General features: G+C 55.0%; 1 protein-coding gene across 3 annotated transcripts in view; it reads right to left on the bottom strand.

Moving 5' to 3' along the window:
- The window catches only part of PTPRN2 (protein tyrosine phosphatase receptor type N2), a 419,465-nt gene that overhangs the window by 71,592 nt on the left and 328,555 nt on the right, over window positions 1–19,318 (bottom strand). For 2 of the 3 annotated variants that reach the window (XM_074315027.2, XM_088799758.1), the window contains exon 13: window positions 10,561–10,773. The exons of the other annotated variant lie outside the window; for it this stretch is intronic. In XM_074315027.2, coding sequence (XP_074171128.2) covers window positions 10,561–10,773 — 213 coding nt within the window. The remainder of the gene's footprint in view (window positions 1–10,560; window positions 10,774–19,318) is intronic. 3 annotated transcript variants of the gene reach the window in all.

Here is a 19,318-nt window from a genome sequence, read left to right as displayed (position 1 = left end):
GTCTGTCCCTGACCTAAGGGTAGGCCAGAGCGGCAACTGTGCCCTGGATGGACTCTCCGTTCACAGCCCCAACTCACTTTAAATGACCGGCGACACGTGGCCACCAGCACCTGCCCGAGTCACTGCCACACCACCTCCTCCGCGCTTTTCAGTGATGCCTGGATAATGCTTACGTTTGACTAAGGGGCGACACGCGCACACAGACACACACACACACACACACACATAAAATGCACATACATACAGACGTGCACACACGTGCTCACACACACAGGCTTACACAAACATGTGCACACATTCCACAAAGGAGAAGCGTTTCTGCAAAGTGAATCCTGAGCTGATCCAAGAGCTTCTGCAGGATGGTGCCCCGCTCTGACCTTTCCCTGGAGATGCGCTGCTCCCTGTCCCCACCCCGACACCCTGTGACTACCCTGCTGCCACCCCCACCCCTCCAGTGGGCCATGCAGCTGCGTTACACCAAGTGTCGGCTTCCACAACACTCATAACTAGCAAACATCTCCGCGGTAAGCAGTGTTTACCAAGCAGTGCTGAGTAATTTTTTTTCCCATTTTGCATGATGTTTTCTGAAAATAAAACGTAAAGATATAGACACATTTTAACTAAGAGAAGTGAAAGTAATTTTCAATGCTCTTCTGCATGTGGAACAGTCCTTGAGTGGTGTGAAGTCAGAGCAGTTCCCCTCCTGCCCCACTGCCCGCCTCACTCTGAGCTCCCCCTGCACGCTCGCCCTGGTCTAGCTGTGGTCACGTAACTACATCTGGCCTCCCCAACTTGAGAAAAGGTCGTTTTCACGTCTCTGTTCTCCTTGGCTTCTAGCCCAGGTCAGAGGCCTCGGTAAACACTGCTCCCCAGGTCCCTGAGGGTCACCACCACGCAGGACGCATAATGCATCTGCTGCCGAAGGCTCGGCTTCGCTCCCACAGGTGAAGGCCGCCCCACATCTGGAAGCCTCCACATCTGGAAGGGCCATCATCGTGCAGTTTTAAAGTGCAGAAGTAACACAATCTCACAATATGTGCAGTTGGAATGTTGCCTGAAGGTGAGGCTCCAAGGAAAGTCATTTAGTTATGCTGTACCCCAAAATTTGTGTGCCTGCACCCCAAACGTCCGTGTGCCTGAAGCTGGCCCGGCCACACCCATTGCAGACGGCCTGGCCTGTTTGCGCTGCTCCTGACAAACACCAGTTGAAATCAGGGGCGAGTTGTGAACGTGACAACAGGAAAGGCACGTGATCTCAGTAAGCGAACTTTTCCTGCACAACCACACGTAACAGGGGTTTCTGTCGTCATCATTCAGACTTTAATGGAAAGTGGGGCTTTGGCTGTGTGAGGTGCCCTATCTGAGCTGCAGTCCTGCAAAACGTCACCGCTCCAGGTCTCAGGCCCAGCTCCAAGCCCCCGAACGAAACAACCGACAGGAGCCCCCAATGTCCTGGGGCCCTGACGCCGAGGACTCAGGGGTTCCCACAAAGTCGGTGACACCTTCAGAGTTCAGAGACTCAACTCGACCCCCTGCGCAAAGCCAGTGCTGAGCTGCCCCGAGGGCCTGTTCGTGCTTCTCAGCTTCGCGTTCCGAGAATCCGAGAATCCGAGAAGCCAGCTCAGCGGAAACAAACCATCATGTCTTCAGAGCAGCCCGGGCCTGACTGGACTGAGGTGTCTCCTGGAGGAAACTTCTGTCCCCTTCCTGGTTTCCTCCTTGCTCAAAGGTAATGCGTTACCACCATTTGTCATCACTGTCATCGTCACTTCTGTGAAACATCCAGAGTCCCACATTCACCCAGTGTCCTACGTGTCCTGGGTGCGGGAGGGGCCACGTGGTGGTCTTGACGCTGACGGCTCCCCACACCCAGCTCCTCGCACGTCGATGACTCAGGTCAGTGCAGCGATTGGTTTCCATTGAGCTCCTGGAGGTTCCCCGCGAGGCCCCTCTGTACCGAGGAACCAAGGCCCCGCTCAGTGACCTCACAGGAGGGCTGGCAGGCAGGGGCAAGCTGGCGCCGCACCCAGGAAACAGTAACTGCAGACAGAAGGCTGATGGGGAAGGACTCAGCCCAAATTTGAAGGGCACAAGAGCAAACGAAGAGGCCCGGTGTGTGAGCAGCAGGGTCGTCCTGTGCGGGCAGGAGGGCTGGCAGATGGGGACAATCCAGAGTGACAAAGCAGAGTGGGAGGGCTTTTAGAGCGCGGGGCGGACCGCACAAAGGTTCAGAGAAAAGCAAAGGGGTATCCAGGGCTGCGAGGACCCCAGCCAGGAACACAAAAGGTAGTCGTCCTTCCATTCTGCACTCACCACCTAATTAAGCCAAAGGGCAGGGCTGGGGGTGGGGCGAGGTCCCCAAGCAGCTGCTTCTGCATTTTCAGAAACTGCACATCATTCTGCGGCCCAATTATTCCATCAAAAGCGGTTTGAATGGCGACCTGGCTACACGAGGCCTGGAGTGTTCTGAGGGCTCCCCAGCAGCGCACAGGGGCCCGACCAGCTGGGCGGCGGGGGCAGGTCACTCGTGGTCTCAGTCTCAGCTTTCTCAGCTGTGAAACGAAAGGCTCTGACCTCCGGGGCCGGAGAGTTTCTAAAGTCTGTCATCTACCCCCACGAAGGGACCGGGTGCCAAACATGGACGGGAAGCCAACCTGTCCAATGGCCCCTGAGTGAGACCATCCAGGGGGTGCTTCAGGAGAGGGTGTGACAGGAGGTGCTGGGGAGAGGATCCGAGCGACTGGACATTGGGGACACCGCTGACCGGGGGGACAGAGCCACTGCTGCACATGGGACCCGCTCTGCTTTGCTGCCTCGCTGGCGTGGGTTTGAAATACGTACACTCGATGTGTGTGAGCTCCAGCTCCAGCAACACGATGGCTGCTGGGAGCAGGCAATCACGTCATCCAGAAACGCAGGGTCCAAGGTCAGAAAAGAGACAGTTCGAAAGCAACCGACAAAAGAAACAGGTTCTTCCTGGTTCCCCTCATAGTTCAATTCCAAAGTTTCGGGTCCCTGCACTCCCAGTATTTTTATTCTCCTTCAATGTGGTAGAGAAGGCAGGGGGGGGGGGCATCGTGAGACGTGCAGTGGGTTTGTTTATAACCCCCCCCGATGGCTTATTTTGTTCTACAAACAAATCTGCATTTTCTTTCCTCCCATTCAAGAATGTCTCAGTATCTGGTGAAATATGTGCTTTGCGGGTTTATGAAAGGTGTGATCCCAGGAATATTCTTTTAGTGGTTATTCCCCCAGCGGGGAGGGGACAAAAAGCTAAAACAGATGGGAGAGGAGCCCCTCAAGTCTGGAGGCCTGTTTTCTGGGTCTGTTACGCTTTATGGGGGGCTCCTCCCTGTCACTCATGCCCATCCTGACTCCTGTTACCCCCGCCCCCCAAGTGCTTGCCCCACCTTCCTGCCATTTCCCTCACTTCCCTTTGCTCGTTTAAGCTTCTTCCCAGTGCCCACTGTATTTCGCAGTAGCTCAGCATCTGGCCGTCAGATCCCCGGGTCGGCCTGGCCCTGCACACTCACACTGGCTGCAGACCCTGTGCTGAGCCCTCTGTGATGCGAGTGACACTCTCCTCGGGTGTGGCGGCTGAGGTGAGGGGCGTTCCTTCCAATGGCATCTGTGCTCCCATCTCACAGCAGGCACGCATGGTGGGGTGACGTCACTGACCTCGGCTCCTGGGATGATGGGAGAAGCACCACACGGACGTCACCCAAACGGCCGCTGCACATGGCACGTCCTCTGACACCTTCCTCAGAATATGTCCCAGGACAGCCTGGGCTTCTGGGTTCCCAAAAGTACATGCTTGCTCTGTGGACAGTACGTGCTCAGCTTGGTGGCTGATGACGGAGAGTGTGGAGTAGGCACACACTTGGGAGGAGGCGGAGTGGACCAACAGCACAGCCACTCAGAGGGCTCCAGGGTCTACCCACAAATCTCTGGCACCTGCAGTCACCACAGACAACGGCTCCTCAGACAGAATGTAGAGGTGAGATGCACCGACGCTCGCATGGCCTGTGTGACCTCCAGGGGCCGCTGAGGAGCACAGAGCTCCTTCCGTCCCATCTTGCGGGTGGAAAGTGGGTGCAGAGGGCTGGCTGGCTCACGCCCTGGATGGACGCTAACAGGAACAGACAATATGCTGGCGGTTTTTTCCCATGAGCTTAACTACTGGGGAGAAACAACTTTTGAGAGTGGAGAGCATAGTGGGAGGCAGAGGATGGGTGGGCTGAAAGGGCGGACACCCCGTCTGCACTGCGGTCCTCCAGCATCACGGGAGCTGGCGCGTCTCAGGGCCCCGGGGAGGACGCACGGTCCTCAGCACGACAGCTCAGGGCTGGAGACCCCGCCGTGCGCCCAATGTGGGTCCTTTCCACATAGTCCTGCCGCCATGCCCATTTCCTGCCTCCAGCGTGAGCTCCATGGATGTCCACACTCGTCACGGCCTCCCACTGTTCTGCGGCCTGTCCTTGTGAAGGCTGTCAGCACCAAGACGTGGATGCCCAGGAATGTCCCCCGCAGGCCCTCTTTCATGCGTCACACAGCGCCTCCGTCCTGCGCTGGCTCTGGGCCCCTGCACCACGCGGTGCCACACCAGTCACCTCGGGAGTTCTGTGGGACTGGTGTTTCTTACCTCGCTTCATGCAACTGTTTGGCCACCACCTTGTCCACAAGAGATTGCAAACTGAGCAGAACAACATGCCCACTTCTCGACATCGTCACGGGGCTCACACCGAGAGACAGTGGAGGGGGCATCAGAGCCGGGACCCAGGGCAGAGTCTGTCCTGTCCCCTGGGGGCGTGCGGCCTGACCAGTGCGGACTCTGTGGGTCTCAATGCCGTGCCTGGTCCTAATTCAGCTCTGCCACCGCGATCCCTGGGGCCAGCACTGACCTGGTGCTCCATGTCCCCACGTGTGACATGGGGGTGCCAGCACTGCACTCGTGCTGTGTGGTCACGAGGAGTGGACGAGGCAGCTAGTCGACTTTCAAAGCACCTGCGTGGGCATCGCCCGGTGAGGACGGACTCGAGAGCTGGGAGGCAGGCACCTTCCCTGGCGGCCACCACGCCGCCCGCACTGGGGGCTGTGAGCACCGCGCTTCCCTCTGGAGCCTCCAAGACACTGTCCTCCCGTGGCTGTGACAGGACAAAATGACAGGACCTGGGGAAGCACAGAGGCCGCTAACGCTCCCCCACCCCGTTCTCTTCTCCCTAGAAGTGACTTCCTGCCTTCCTTAAGAAACAGTTATGCACGTAAAACCCAGGTGTTCATAGACCACAGAAAGGAAAACAAAACCCAGGAATGTCACAGGAGAAGCCACAGGCTCTAGGCCTACCCTCCTCGCTGGGCGGGTCCCACCTTCCGTTCTCCAAACAGCTCGGTGCAGCCCTTTGCTCCTAATTAAACCTGGTCAAGGCAGTTGGAGTCTCTGCTGGACGGCCAGCATGTTCTGTACTGTGTTTAGACATTGCCAATTGTTCCAGACTCCCCAGTGGCTATTTGGGAGGAAACACGTAGCATGGAAGACAGAGAATGGCCTTCACACTGGTTTTAGAAAGTGCATATTTGAAAAATTAAGATTTATGAGAAGAACGCACTACAAATTCACGCCTTCCAGAAACATATCCAGACTCGGAGTGGGCTGGCAACGAGCAGAGGGAAACTGCTGGCCCTGACCTGACACTGACCACGCTGCTGACCGCACGCAGACACACTGGCCCTTCACACACCAGGACGCGTGCATTCTCCACCCCTCCATCATGGCAAGTCCGCAGGTGGCCCACAGGCTGTCACACGGCAGCCCCGAGAAGCACGTCACTGGGCCCACTAGGCACATACTTAATTTACAGTGCCGTCCAGGGGTTCGCGGAGCACAGCACGACCACTGGCCTCACCCTCAGGAGCCTGGCTTCGATGTCACTGAGCCAACACACACACTTGCAAAAGCACATCAGTGTTGGAAAGTTTCAAGAGAATTCTGCCTACAGACCCTGCTACCATCAGCTACTGCTGCAAAGGCAAAAACGAGAGACTCAGTTCTTCCCCAGCCTGTAGTAAAACGAAATGTTTTCACATCATTTTAGGGCGCCCTTCCATTTCTGAAGGATAGGTTTTGCTTATCAGGTATTTGCAAAAAAAATTATTTTGACCTGAAAGTTTAGACACAAAGCCAGATGACTAGTGGGACAGGCTACTTTAGTTCTTTACCTTAGAGCTCAGGACACGCGGCAGTTTTCTACCTAAATTGGGCACATCCTCCCCTCTCGCCATTTCTACTAGAGGTTACACCAACGCACCTAGAAAAAGAAGGGTCCCTTAATCAGGGTCCCCCGAGAATTAGCCAGCTTGTGACATGTCCTGGAGTGGAGAGGCCAGCCCGTCCTCATCACTGAGACATCAGGGCCCGTCCGAGCTCACAGGTGCATCAGTTGGCCTGAGCCAGGAGCCGTCCCCACGCACGCTGCCACTGCACTAGTGACCGCTCTGATGGCATGAGCACTGAGTAGCTGTCTATGGCCATCCTGTCCCGTGCTTTCCTTGGGGGCCGGTTCCCCAGGCTTCCAGGGAACAAGCAGACGTGCTGGCTATTGTGAAACAAACCATCCAAAGAGAACCGGCTGAACACTGCACAGGCGTCTGTGCCCGCGTGGGGAGGGGAGAGTGGGCTGGCAGAATCCGAAACTGGCCGCTCCAAGGTGATCAAAGCCTCAAAGAAATGGATGCAACATTCAAAGCGGCTCAGAGAGAAAAAGGAGAATGTCTGACCCCCTAAGAACTTGTTTCAGCAGCTTCACCCCATCAGCTCCCACAGAAGTAGGACAGCGACATGACAAACGCTCAGTGTAAACGGGCACCCAAACGCCACCGTTCTTTGGAATTATCCTTAGTGAGTGTGGTGTGCAAGTGTGCAGACGTGTCACACATGTGCAGCGGACCCTCGGACAACATTGCGCGGGTCCACTCCACACGGGTTTTTTTCTGTAAAGACTGTAAGTGTATTTTCTCTTCCTTATGACTTTCTTCCTGACATTTTCTTTCCTCTAGCTAACTTTATTGTGAGCATACGATATACAATACATAAAACATACAAAATCAGTGTTAACAGACGGTTTCTGTTATGGGTAAGACTTCCCGGTCAGCAGTAGGCTCGGAAAGGTTTGGGGAAGTCCAAGGTTAGACTCAGATTTCTGTCTGCAAGGGAGGCTGGGATTCCTTTGTACTCAAGGGTCCACTGTATATACACATATATAAAACGACATGACAATATGGGGAAAAAAGAATGAAAATAAAGAAATTAGCTTTTTAGATAATGAAGTACAAATTTAATCCAAATACCATATTGTTTTATATATTTAGAAGAAAAAAAAACATTTACTAAAACAATGGGAAAAAACTTGGTGGCACTATTCCATTAAAAATGACCTTTAAAAACGGATTTCATCTATTTTAAAAGTTAATACATCCAATTCTTTCAAGTGCGAGCAAATTAAACTTCGATAGGTTATCTGGTGACATCTTTGTGAGTCTATTGAGAAAGTTGATTTTCTAGCAGGTAAAGAAAAAAATTAGATATATCACACACACACACAGACACACACACAGCTTTAAAATGCTGACCCTGTCTAGGAAATAGTTCTAGTTTGAGGAAGAAAAGGAAAAGTGTTTTAACATATCTGCACTAGAATCCAATAGTGCAAAGTCTGGCTGACCCTGAATAACGCAGGGGTCCGGGCATGGACCCCACCGCACCCTGAGTAGCTGAAAACCCACATGTACCTCGTGACTCCCCAGACGTAACAGTCATCCCTTGGTATCCACAGGGGATTGGTTCCAGGACCCCCTCGGACACCCAAATCCGAGCATGCTCCTGTCCCCTCCATAAAATGGCAGAGAATGACGCACAGTCGGCCCTCCGTACCCATGGACTCCCAGCCGCAGATCAAAACTACTGTTTTCCTCCTGTGGTTGATTGAATCTGCAGATTTCAGACCTGGGGACGCGGGGGTCCGCCGGTGTATTTACTGATCTGTGCAGAAGTGGACCCGTGCAGTTCAAACCCACGTTGTTCAGGGTCAGCTGTTGTTACAAACAGAAGGTATTTATGTTGTAATTAAAGTGGGTCTTAGCTCATCAGTGGACCCATGGCCCCTGTGGGTTTTCTGTAGCTGCTTCTGAGACCCCCTTCAAGTTTCAGAACGTGTCCGAAAAGTTTTAAAAAATATTGCAAACCTAAAACAACTTCAGGCAAAGTAGCCTGCTGCTTTGATGCCTGACTTATGTTCAAACCACTGAGCGTCTGCAGCTTGGTAACCCTATAATGCCAGTGAGGTAAGGGCAGCCGTCTCATAACTCGGCACTGGGGGGCAGCCTGTGGTGTTCAGGGGTCAACTGTGTCTTTTATGAGTCCTTCACACACGATGCAGCTGAATTCAGAGCTAAAAACCATGAAACCCTACCCCATTTGCTGATCCTGCTTTGCTAAAAACTAATCAAACTAGCACAAGAGCCCAGGACCAGCTTTTCCTCCCCAGTAAATGGGCCACTAAGATGGGCAAACCTCCACCCTTAGCTAAAGCAGTCACTGAGCCATATTTTGTGCTGATTTCAAAACTAAGCCTGACAGAGAATGAATCTTTACAATAATTTCATTTCCAAAATTTCCTAGATCATATTTTTAAAGGAAAAGGTTTTTTTTTTCTTCCCTTTGTATTAACCTGGATTGAAGAAAAGCACACATTTCATTTATTGTCTGGATTACAGATTCTTATTAAACAAACCAGAGCTCATTATAAAATCAATATCAACTTAACCACCACGCCCCCAGGAGGAACAGCAAAAAGGTCACTCCGAGAAATTCAAACAATTTTCCTGCTAGAAGGGCATGATTTTAATTACAGATACTATTAATTAGAGCTGTCACTGGGAACACTTTTCTTTCTGTTAATTATCACAAACTCAGTTCTCAGTATGCATTTTCAACCTGCATTTTTGTCAAAATTAGTCCTGTCAGCGTGCAAGTCCAATCTTTCCATTCTATCAATATTTTATATTTGAATTTCAAAGAGTATCAAAGGGTGCCATGCTTTCTAAAATCTAGCCCCGTATGATCTCCTGTCTCTTGCACACGGAAGAGAACTGGCGTGATCATTTATTTATGTCCTGACACAGACCTGGCCCAGAGGACCCAGCCTCCTACACTGACGGTCTCACTCAATCGAATTTCTGGGTAACTTCTTACTAGTTTATGTGACATTTTTTTCCCAGGCTTCTTCTTCAAACGTGATTTTGCTTTTGCTTTGAAGTAAAGCCACGTGCAATGGCCGAAATGCCACGTTCCACACATCTGAAGTTGCCATTTCTTTGTAAGAAAAAGATCACACTGACCAGGCAGGTGACCTCCCCCAGAAAACTAGAGGTTTTCTCCACTCAAAGACAGTACCACGGGTTTTGAAACGGGAACAAAAGCTATCTCCTGGTCTCTTTTAAACACAGAGGTTTTATAAATTCATGCCTCCCTTTGTGGCATGGGGTCAGGGCAGCTCCGGGGAGGGCGCCATGCAGGACGATTGGGGGCATCTTCTAGAAAGAGCTTGAGAACCCCCCACCCCTCGGTACAACTCTGATGACAGAATAATAATATCTAACCTTACGGGTGATGGTAAAACATGACGTGTTGTGTACAAGATGCATTACACGTCATCATCAAGTGACTGGAGACAAGCATCTAGTCCAATGGAAGAAAATCTCCTACAAACATATCTCGATTAAACTCGATTAAGTAAATTATTTTGCCTTCGAAGTGGGAAAATAGACATGGAGTTCAGTGATATTTCATGTTAGAAGAAGTCAGATGCCCAAACTTGCCTGTGGTCAGTTTGCACTGCTGTTCAGTGAGAGTCTATTTCATCACAGGACACGATTAAATACGGACACGATTGCTACAGAACTTCCAGAATGTTGGTGCCATTTTTGTGTCCTGTTTGGTCTGGACCTGCCCATTTCACCTTCTCATTGGTGCCTGTGCGTTTCTGTATCACAGCACACGGTGGTCACCACTGTTCCCATGGAGACGGCTTCGTTTACTTTCCATTTTCAGCATCAGAGCTCACTTTATGCAAATCATAGTAGCGGGTGGCAACAGATTAGGTCAAAGGACCTCTCAGAATCGACCCAAGGAAGCTGACGACTTACGGGACATCGTCACACATCTACACAACCAGAGTGTGACTTGCCACTCTGGCCTTGTTCATTAATAGTTGCCAAACTAAGAAAGGTAACAGATAGTGATAATTCATGTATTGTACTTTTTCCATGTTTCCAACGAGCAACCCGCTTTCAGAGCTAACACGAGACCATCCAAGAACAGCATAAGGTTAATATAGAGCAGTCAACTGTGGTGGAAAGTATTTACGTGCACGCTACCGACCAGTTTCACGGCATCATCCTCAAGGGACTCACACTAGGAATAAATGGCCAAGTGCTGGGCATGTGGGAGGGGCCGGACGAGCTAAATAATCTGGTGAACTGAGGAATCAGAAAGTCTCTTTTTACCTGGTAGGCCGCAGTGGCATCTGGGCCCAGGTCGCCCCCTAGTCCTGACAGCTTCTCCTTGAGGCGGTAGTGATTGCTGTGCCGCAGGCAGTAGATGAGCCCGGAAGCCAGCAGGACGCCCGCCATGGCGGCGATGGAGGTCAAGGTGAGCACGATGAACTTGGTGGAGTCCTCTGGCTCTGCCTGCTGAGGCAGGGGCTGCAGTTTGCTTTTCTGCGGGACAGGAGAGAGGGGCCTGTTAGTGTTTGCAGACCCGAGTCCTCCAACCACCCTCTCCAGATGCACCCTTCACTGGACAGCTCAGCTCAGCACAGCAGACAGGCTGTTGGCATCACCACAGCAGGCGGCCTTCCCAACAGCACCCCTCAAACCACGGAGGAGGGATTTCAAACAGCCCCCTACAGAATGCAGTGTTTTCCAGGGGAAAGTCAGAGGCATCACTTTTCGTTCCCTAATGTTGGCCATTTTTAAAACTTGAGAATAGATAGTATGTGGCAGCTAATTTGCTGCCTTAAGTAAAATAAAGCGTCCATCGCTTCTTTTAAAGAGGTAGGAGGAGGGAAATACAGCAGTTTACCCCCAGGGGGCATCACAAATGTGTGTGGGGGGAAGGCCGAGATGGTGGGGCCCAGAAACTGCCGAGGTTAAAAGAGCAGCAGAAGTGAAGGAAGTCTTCCCAGCTATGGAGCAGGGTCTGGTCTGTGTCATGAATATTCTGGAAACGCTGCAGGGCAGTCGCCATCCTGGAACTCCTGCGGTTCTTCCAAGCTGCCTTCACTGGGGTCACCCCCACCGAGTTGGGCTCTCTCCACTGGAGCGTCCACGCACCTCAGCGTTTTCCTTGGAAGGACCCAGGACGTTGGGAACAGCTGGTCCAGGAGCTCACCTCTCGGCTGGGATGTAAAAAGTAAGGGGGCCGATCGCCATCAGACCCTCGTTTCGGGCTGTGTGGGTCCTTCTGGTGCGTTTCACTAGTCCACGCGCGAAGCGGGGCCTGGCGCCCGCCTCGGTAGCCTCGTTGTGGGTATATTAGCAACAATGAAAGCGCCCGGGGGGACGCAGGGGACGCCGCACGCCGCGCCTCCGGGGCCCGGGCGACCCGGCTGCGCCACGAGAACAATTAGCCAACTCCTTTCCAGCGCCTCATTCCACGTGGTAACAAAATGGATTTCCCCCATGAATGCCCGGCCGGCCTGTTCATCACCGCCGTCCTATTAGTAATGTTCTGCCCGCATTCAGACTCCCAGCCCTTCGTTTCCTCCGCCTCCGCGTGTACACGGGGCCTCCTATGTCAGGCCGGGCCGTGTTTATCGTGGAATCATAAAGGCCACCAAAGCAATTATCGCCGGTCTTGACGGGAAAAGCTGGTCATTAATTAGCCTCCTTGTGCCGTCGGTGCTGCGGCTTAGCCGGTGCCGGGGCTGAGTTAATGCAAACGCGGGGTAAATGAGAAAAGAGCCGGATTTTCCTGCCTGGATGAGCGGCCGGGAGGACCACGAGATTCCTGGCGGCGCGGGGAGGGGCGGGGGCGGCGCGGGGAGGGGAGGGGAGGGGGTGGCAGGGGCGGCGCGGGGAGGGGCGGGGAGGGGAGGGGAGGGGAGGGGAGGGGAGGGGCGGGGCGGGAGGAGGAGGGCCGGAGGGGGGCGTGCGCAGGGCCAGGCCTGGGTGGCGGTCCCCCGGCCGTCGGCTGTCGCCTCGGCTGGGACGAAGCGCGGGAGACCACTCCCCATCCCCGCCCCTCCCCTCGGGCCACACAGCCGCTCCCAGGAGGCGCTCGGGACCCACCCCAAAGGCAGCCTGCGCTCCCCTCCCCATCGCCCCGCTCCCTCCCAGCCGCTTTCCCGCTTTGCGAGGCGGGAGCCAAAACCACACAAATAACTGGAGGGACCCAACTCGAAGCCCGGAAGCCTCCCGCCCGGCTCTGGGGTCCGGGCTCTGGGGGTCATGCCCATCCGACGGCGTAGGCCGGTTCAAGGGAGCGCGCTGCTCTCTCCCGGGCCGGCCGGCGCCATGGAGCCGCAGAGCGTGGGGCAGGGAGAAAAGACGGACCGGCCTGGACGCTCCCCGAGGGCGCCAGTAAGGCTCCGGGCCAGGCCGGTCGCGCTCGCACCCGCAGCCCCAATAGCCCGCTTCCTTCCGGGAGGGAGGCCCGAATGACACCTGGGTGAGGGAGTTTCCAGGAGCACGGCCCGCGCCCCTCTCCCCGCGCCCCTCCCCTGCTGCTGGAGCCCCAGCGGGACCGTGGAGCCCTGCAGACCGAGTAGGACAACAAAGGAGACGTCGCGGCCCCGGAGGGGGCGTCCCCGCCCGGCGCGCCCGGCCAGCACTGCGCCCCCACCCCACCCAGGTGCAGGTGGCTGGGCAGACCCGTTCACCAATGCAGGGGTCTTGCCCAGGCGTCCGGAGGACCCCGTGCGCCACGTGGTTGGCTGCTTCTGGGAAAAGGACTTCCAGAACCGTCCTGCCCTGCGACGTGAGGCGCACGCGCGGTTACCAGCTTGGGTCGGAGAGGACGCACAGTGTCTCAGTGTGTTGAGGTCGCGCGCGCGGGGTGGGGGGTGGATGAAGGCTGGGAGTCTGGCCCCACTCGGGGCTGAGGGCACGGGGCAGCCACCGGCTCACCGTTAAGGGGCACAAATACAACTCGGTTTCAGGTGTGAGGCTAGGAACGCACAGCAGCCACGAGGAGGAGGCCAGTGACACTGCCTCTGCGTTAACCCGCCCAGGCCAGCAGCGACAGGAGATACTCCGGTACAGGCGCTCTACGAGGCCGCACCGAAGCTTTTCTCCCGGAGTCAGGGCTGCCCGAGCGACGACACCGAGGTTGGCTCTGCCCTTGTCGCCAGAAACCGACACTCACAGTGACCCGAGATGCGCTGGGCCCGTGGAAGGAGTGGAACCTGGCCTGCCCGGAGCCTCTCACTGGTGCGCTTGGAATTTACTCAATGGTCAAAGAAAAATGTCAAGGAGAGTGACTCCGGAAGAGCTCAGGTGTCCCCAGCCTGGGCCCTGACTGCCCCTCCCCCTCCAGCTGCCCCCCTATCCCAGTTGCTCCTGGAAAAGAGAAGGGGTGTGTGTGGGGGAAGAACTGGATCCCATACCCGTAGAGTCTCATTCTAGGGTCTTTCCCGGCTCCCCACTGCCTGGGCCTGAGCTGTCCCCTCAGAGAAGGGGTGACAGTGTCCCCAGGCTGGGTGGGAGCTGCCCCAGATTTACTTCCCACAGCCCCCCCTAACCCAAGAGCCCCTTCCTGCGGCCAGGGGAAAGGTCGGTGAGGCTGGAGATGGCGGACGTCTGCGCTCCAGGCAGGAGGTGTAGGCACCTGGGCCTGGTTGGTGACACTGGGCAGTGCTGGGGTGAGGGACAGGAGGGGTCTGCCTGCCCAGAGGGGAAGGCTAACGCTGGACAGAGGGACCCACGGAGTTGGACAGCTCTGTCTTGCTGGGCTGACTCTTAAGACACCTCAGCTGGAACCCCAAAAGTCACCCCTGGGGTCCCCCAGTGGTTCCCACATCCTCCTAGTGCTGCATGGGGGTCAAGGAGGGAGAAAAAACTGTTGACTCCAAGTCAGGTCCTAAGAATCCCAGAAACGGGGTGGCCGGTTAGCTCAGTTGCTTAGAGAGCGGTGCCTGCATGGGCCACTATGAGCTGTACCGTCCTTTATAAAAAAAGAATCCCGGAAGGAACAATAATATACAGAAATTCTTTTAACTAAATCACAGAGAATGAATTCCACTCCTTGGCATAGTGACTGAGTTTAAATATCTACCATTATTTTATTTCCTTCCTTTTTGTGGAGTTAAAAATAAACTCCAAACCCCTACTAACCAGGAGCTTTAAGAGAAAGACGCTTAAATGTGAGTCTGAGCCACTATCCCGCCCCAGGTGTGACTGGGGGGGGGGAGGCTCAGCCACCCCCCTGCTGGGTCCCTGCTCCCCAAGCCCGAGCCACTTGAACTAAGGTACTTCCCTGAAATCTTGTCCTGCGCTGAGCCCTGCAGAGCGCCCACGACTAATTAGAGGCATCTCGTCAGTCTTGATTTGAAATTGAAAGAAAACAATGTTGAAATATTTATGACTGACATTTACAGCCAGGCGTCCTTTAAAAGTGGAACACCTCCTCTGTGTAGTGGCAGCTCACTTCACTGGGAGCAGAGAGCAGGCGAGCGGGGAGGAAGAAGCTGGTGCCTGGGGAGCGGGGGTGTCTGCACACCCCAGGTTGTAGGAGACACACAGACAAGCACTTAATGCTAAGTTTTCAGATGCAGGAGAAGTACGGTTTTTAAAAGAATCAGCAATAATTAAGTCAACTTTAGAGCAGGTTAGCTGTATCTTGAGAGTAGACCGAAGTAACATGCTGCTTCCGCTCCCACCCGGCCATCTCCGCCTGCAGCTCAGTGAATTTAGAATATAAAGTATTGCAAAAGCTGTGATTTGAAATAAATGTGTGACCACAGAGACAATTTGTGGAACTGCTCTTAGAAATTAGAATCTCCAGATACTGCCCTGACCTGTTTAAACTGTATCTTTTGATCTGTGCTTATAAGTGAAGGTGCACAGGCTTCCCTTGCCGTTATCTTCTGAGCCATTTATGGCAAAATAGCTTCAAAAAAGTTTTTTTTTTAGCTACCCATGTTATAAGCTTAAAAGAAGACAGAAAAAAGAACATCCTGTACCCAAACATGACGGAGAGAACTAAAGCAGCCACACAAATAGGACACTTCATAGTGAACAAATATTTGCTGACAGGTAACAAAATGTAGCGTTTTCCCAAGGCTCTAGCTTGTAACCAGTTAACGCCAATTCACTGTGGAAGAAACTGACGAAAACTGACGTCAATGTTAAAACACACTTGTACCAAAAAACTCATGGGCACAGGTATTCAATTTCATTCATATTAAACTTCTAATATCTTCGGTGTGTGACGTTTCTAAGAATTCTGATGTGCAAATCCAGCCTCATTCTCTGTCCCTCTGCACTTCCTGCGTTTCTATAACTGGAAAGCCCATTTTCCCTGTAAAATTTTGAAATTAGTTTTAGAGACTGCTAATGAGTTGCTACAACAAGTCTGTCTTTGGTTTCCCAGATGAGTCATCTTAGAATCATTTGGAAATTTCATGCTAAATTTACTAAAATATATTTACTAAAATACAGTAACTACCACTTTAAAGCCAATCAAAATTCTAAACAGTTATCAGGGCTTGGGAATGACCAACTTAAAAATATGGGAGGGGGTGTCTAAAAATATTTTAAAAGTATTTTTTAAAGCTGTGAAGTGAACTATTTTTAATTTGGGATTCGCCACAGAATTCTAATAAATGAGAGAAGTCAGGCGGAAATAATCGTGTATTAATTCTCTGCATTACAAAATCTTCCCAGAATCTATTATCAGAGCAAGAGGCACCTCGGTCTGAATTCGGGGTGGGAGAGACCCTTTGTGCCAGTGAAAGCTATTGTCCTCTGTGCAGATGAAATTGTACTTGCAAATCTGCCATTCAAGTAGTAAAAAAAAGCCTATATGGGCAAAAGAAAAGAACCTCCAAGGAATAATTCTTCTTAAATATACACTTTAATGAAAACAGGCGGGGATACACCGGTTTAAAGTAGGCTATTTGTTGAGTTTTTCAGGCAAAGGCATAAAAGTAAATATACAAAAGGTGGTCAATTGCCTATTCGCCATCGTTAAGCACCCCTAGAAACACCCCTTTTGGAGAAATTCTCTGTTTTAAGGCATCTGGGAAGATGTATATCTTCGTTTAAAGGGGGATGAAAACACCCTCGTGTGAACTAATTTTCAGTAGAGCTTGAGAAACAGCAATTTGTCTTGGGGAGGATAGAGAGCGACCAGCTGGGAGCCGCCGGGAAGGGACGCCTGGAAAAGGCCCGCCCCGCCGGCCTCCGGATCCACTGCCGTCCTTTCTCTTGCACCCAAATGCGTGCTGGGCCAGTGCGCTCGGGGCCAGTCCTGACCGCATTTTGGCATCACCTTGGCCCCGAGGCCTGCTGACTGGGCACACCGCGCCTCCCCCTCAGGGGTTTCCTAGACGTCGCCTTGGTCATGAAGGAGTTTTCCCGCAGCAGCCAAGCCCTCCCTGGGACTAGGGTTTGCGCTGCGAGTCCTCGCGGAGCAAAAAAAGGCCGCTCCTAAAGGCTCGCACAACGCAGGTCGGGACCCGCAGGCGCCCCTGGGAGCACGGGCCTCGGGAGCGCCCACCTGTTTTGCGCCCCCCCCCCCCCAACCCGCCGCCAGGCCGCTGGCTTCCTCTCCGCGCCACCCAGTCCAGCCCCAGACTTATTTACAAGATCCCTCAGCGGTCGGAGAGATCAACCTCGGCGCCAGGCACAAAAGGTCGAGGGTTCCTGGGAGCCGCCGGCGTTCGCAGCACAGAGGCTCCTGAGGCTCCCCGGCCCCCATCCCGGAGGGGACAATGCTGCAGCCCGGCCTTCCCTGCCACAAAGCCTTTCTGCCCCGGGCACGGATCAATGTCCTGGCGACGCCCGCGTTCCCCCAAGTCCCTGGGAGCTGCCCTACCCCATCCTGGCCAGCACTTCTCAGGAGCCCAGTGGGGTGCAGTAGGCTGAGGGGCATTTCCTCCTGTGTGGGAAAAAGGCCGCTGCACACAAGCCTTCACTGCCTCACACTTGGCTGGCTTGGCGAAGGCCACTGGGACACCCTGAGCCCTTGACCCCATGTGGGGAGGTTCCTTTGGCCGCGCAGGGACCGCGGTCTGCGGACTTATCTCAGCAACTGGAACCCAAGCAGGAGGACGTGCAGAGGGAGGGGCTGGGGGAAAGGCCAGGGATGGCGGGGCCCAGGCAGGAACCCCGTGCTTCGCTCTGCGTGGGGGCTCTCTGCTGCCCTTTGGGTGTGTGGATGGCGGTGAGTGGGCACTGACGGCGGTGACAGAGACACCCCCCGCGTCCTGGCCGTCCAACCTGGAGCGCACGAGCGGAGTGCACTGATGACACAGAAGGGAGGGAGACTGTCTTCCACTCCAAAAGCCGATTATGCTGAGATTTCAACCCTAATTTGGGGGTCCGCCCGACTGCCTCGAGCGAGGCTTCTCTAAAACCTCTAAGCAGGCCACAGTTAGAACCACACAGGTAGTCCCCGCAGGAAGGGAATGAAGTCCTTCCTTCAAACGGCTCCGCGCCAGAAGTTTCTCTGTTTGGCAAGCACTCAGCCGCCACATGAGTTGGGGGGTGGGAGGTGGGGAAAAGCGCAGGTTCCCTTTGGGGGAGGAGAGGGGGCCGCTCCAAGGCGTTACTCCAGCCGACAGGGGGCTCAGAGGACCCCATACTCTCACTGAAGGCCCCACCCTCGTACGCTCCTCTCTGGGCGCCCATCCAGTGTCCTCTAACTGGGACACCCCGACGGCACAAGGCGCGCGCTCCTGGGCCTGAGTTAGGAAGGCGAAGAGCGCCCCAAAATGGGCTGGGAGGGAAATACCTCCGCGTAGGCTCCTCTCCACCCCGGCAGCTCATCCCTGTCCCTTCTCCTTTTCCCTGAGTCCGTCCCCACCTGAGTGCCCCCCACCCCCGTCTCTTTACGGCCTGAGGTGCCCGAGTGGCTACACGACAGGGAGAGAGAAGAACGCTCCAGGAGAGGCCCCAGAGGGAGCCTCCTCAGCCTGGTCCGGAGGGTCTCCTGGGCGCTGGGGGCTGGGCCAGCTGCCACCCCTCTCAATCTCTGAGCCCAGTAAGAGCTGCCACCAATGGGATCACCCTGGGGTGGCCACCGCAGACACACTAGGGGGATGACCTCAGAGGCAGACCTTCCTCGCCAGCCCGTTATTGACAGGAGTCACGCTGCGAGTCAGAGTGAGCCTCCGGACGGGCTCTCCGACGCCCATCCAAGTGCCCCCAGCCCCATGCGCACCCTCCACCTTCCCAAGCTCTGGTTCTGCGCCCTGCCACCTACGCGCCTGGCGATACCCTCGGTGGGTCCCCTCTGCCCCCTCCCTCTCACCCTCACCCGATCCCCTCTCCCTTCTGCAGCCCACCAGTGCCCGCACCCGGGCCGGGCGCCCCTGGTTACCTGCAGCCGGACCAGAGCTGGGCGCCCAAGCCGGAGGAGGGGGGGGCGTGCATTGGGCCAAGCGGCCTCGGGGTGCGGTGGCCGCGGGCGGCGGCGCCATCACCACGGCCAGCCCTTTCCCTGTGCCGGAACCACAGATAAACGGGGCCATCCGGTTTCTGACCACAAACTTCTGAGGCGGTCGGCGGAGACAAAGGTGCCGTGAGCCGAGGCTCCGGCAGCGGCAGAGGTACCGCTGCGAGCCCGTGGGCGCCCGCAGCTCTGCGCGGCTGGTACCTCTGCGCGCTCCACCCCGGCCTGGCCTCGGTGCGAGGAGTGCAGGGCTTGGGCTCGGTGAGGACCAACGCGGGGCTGGGCGCGGGACGGTCCCCGCAGGGCCACCGGACGCGCGCGTAGCTCCATCCAGCGCCGCCGCCGCGCCCCGCCTTATATCGGGCCCGCGCGCACCCGGCCGGCGGCCGCGCGGCTCGCGGCCCAGCCACCGGTTGCTATAGCGATGCACCCCCCCCCCCACATGTTGCTGACAGCAATTGGCTAAGGGGCCGTGGCTCTCGGTACACCCTCTCCCGCCCGAGACTATGAATGGACATCGGTTGTGTCAGTCATTTGTACAGCGCGGCAGCCCGGCCTTCGCCTTGTCTTTCTTTCCAGCCTTTCTCCCTTTCCTCGTTCGAGTCGCACTTCACACTGGGCAGGTTCAGGGTGGCACTGGCGGGAGAG

This window comes from Rhinolophus sinicus, chromosome 8, assembly GCF_057876585.1.
Source record: "Rhinolophus sinicus isolate RSI-liver-muscle chromosome 8, RSI-T2T, whole genome shotgun sequence".
NCBI lineage: Eukaryota > Metazoa > Chordata > Mammalia > Chiroptera > Rhinolophidae > Rhinolophus > Rhinolophus sinicus.
This window is presented reverse-complemented; position numbering and strand designations above follow the sequence as displayed.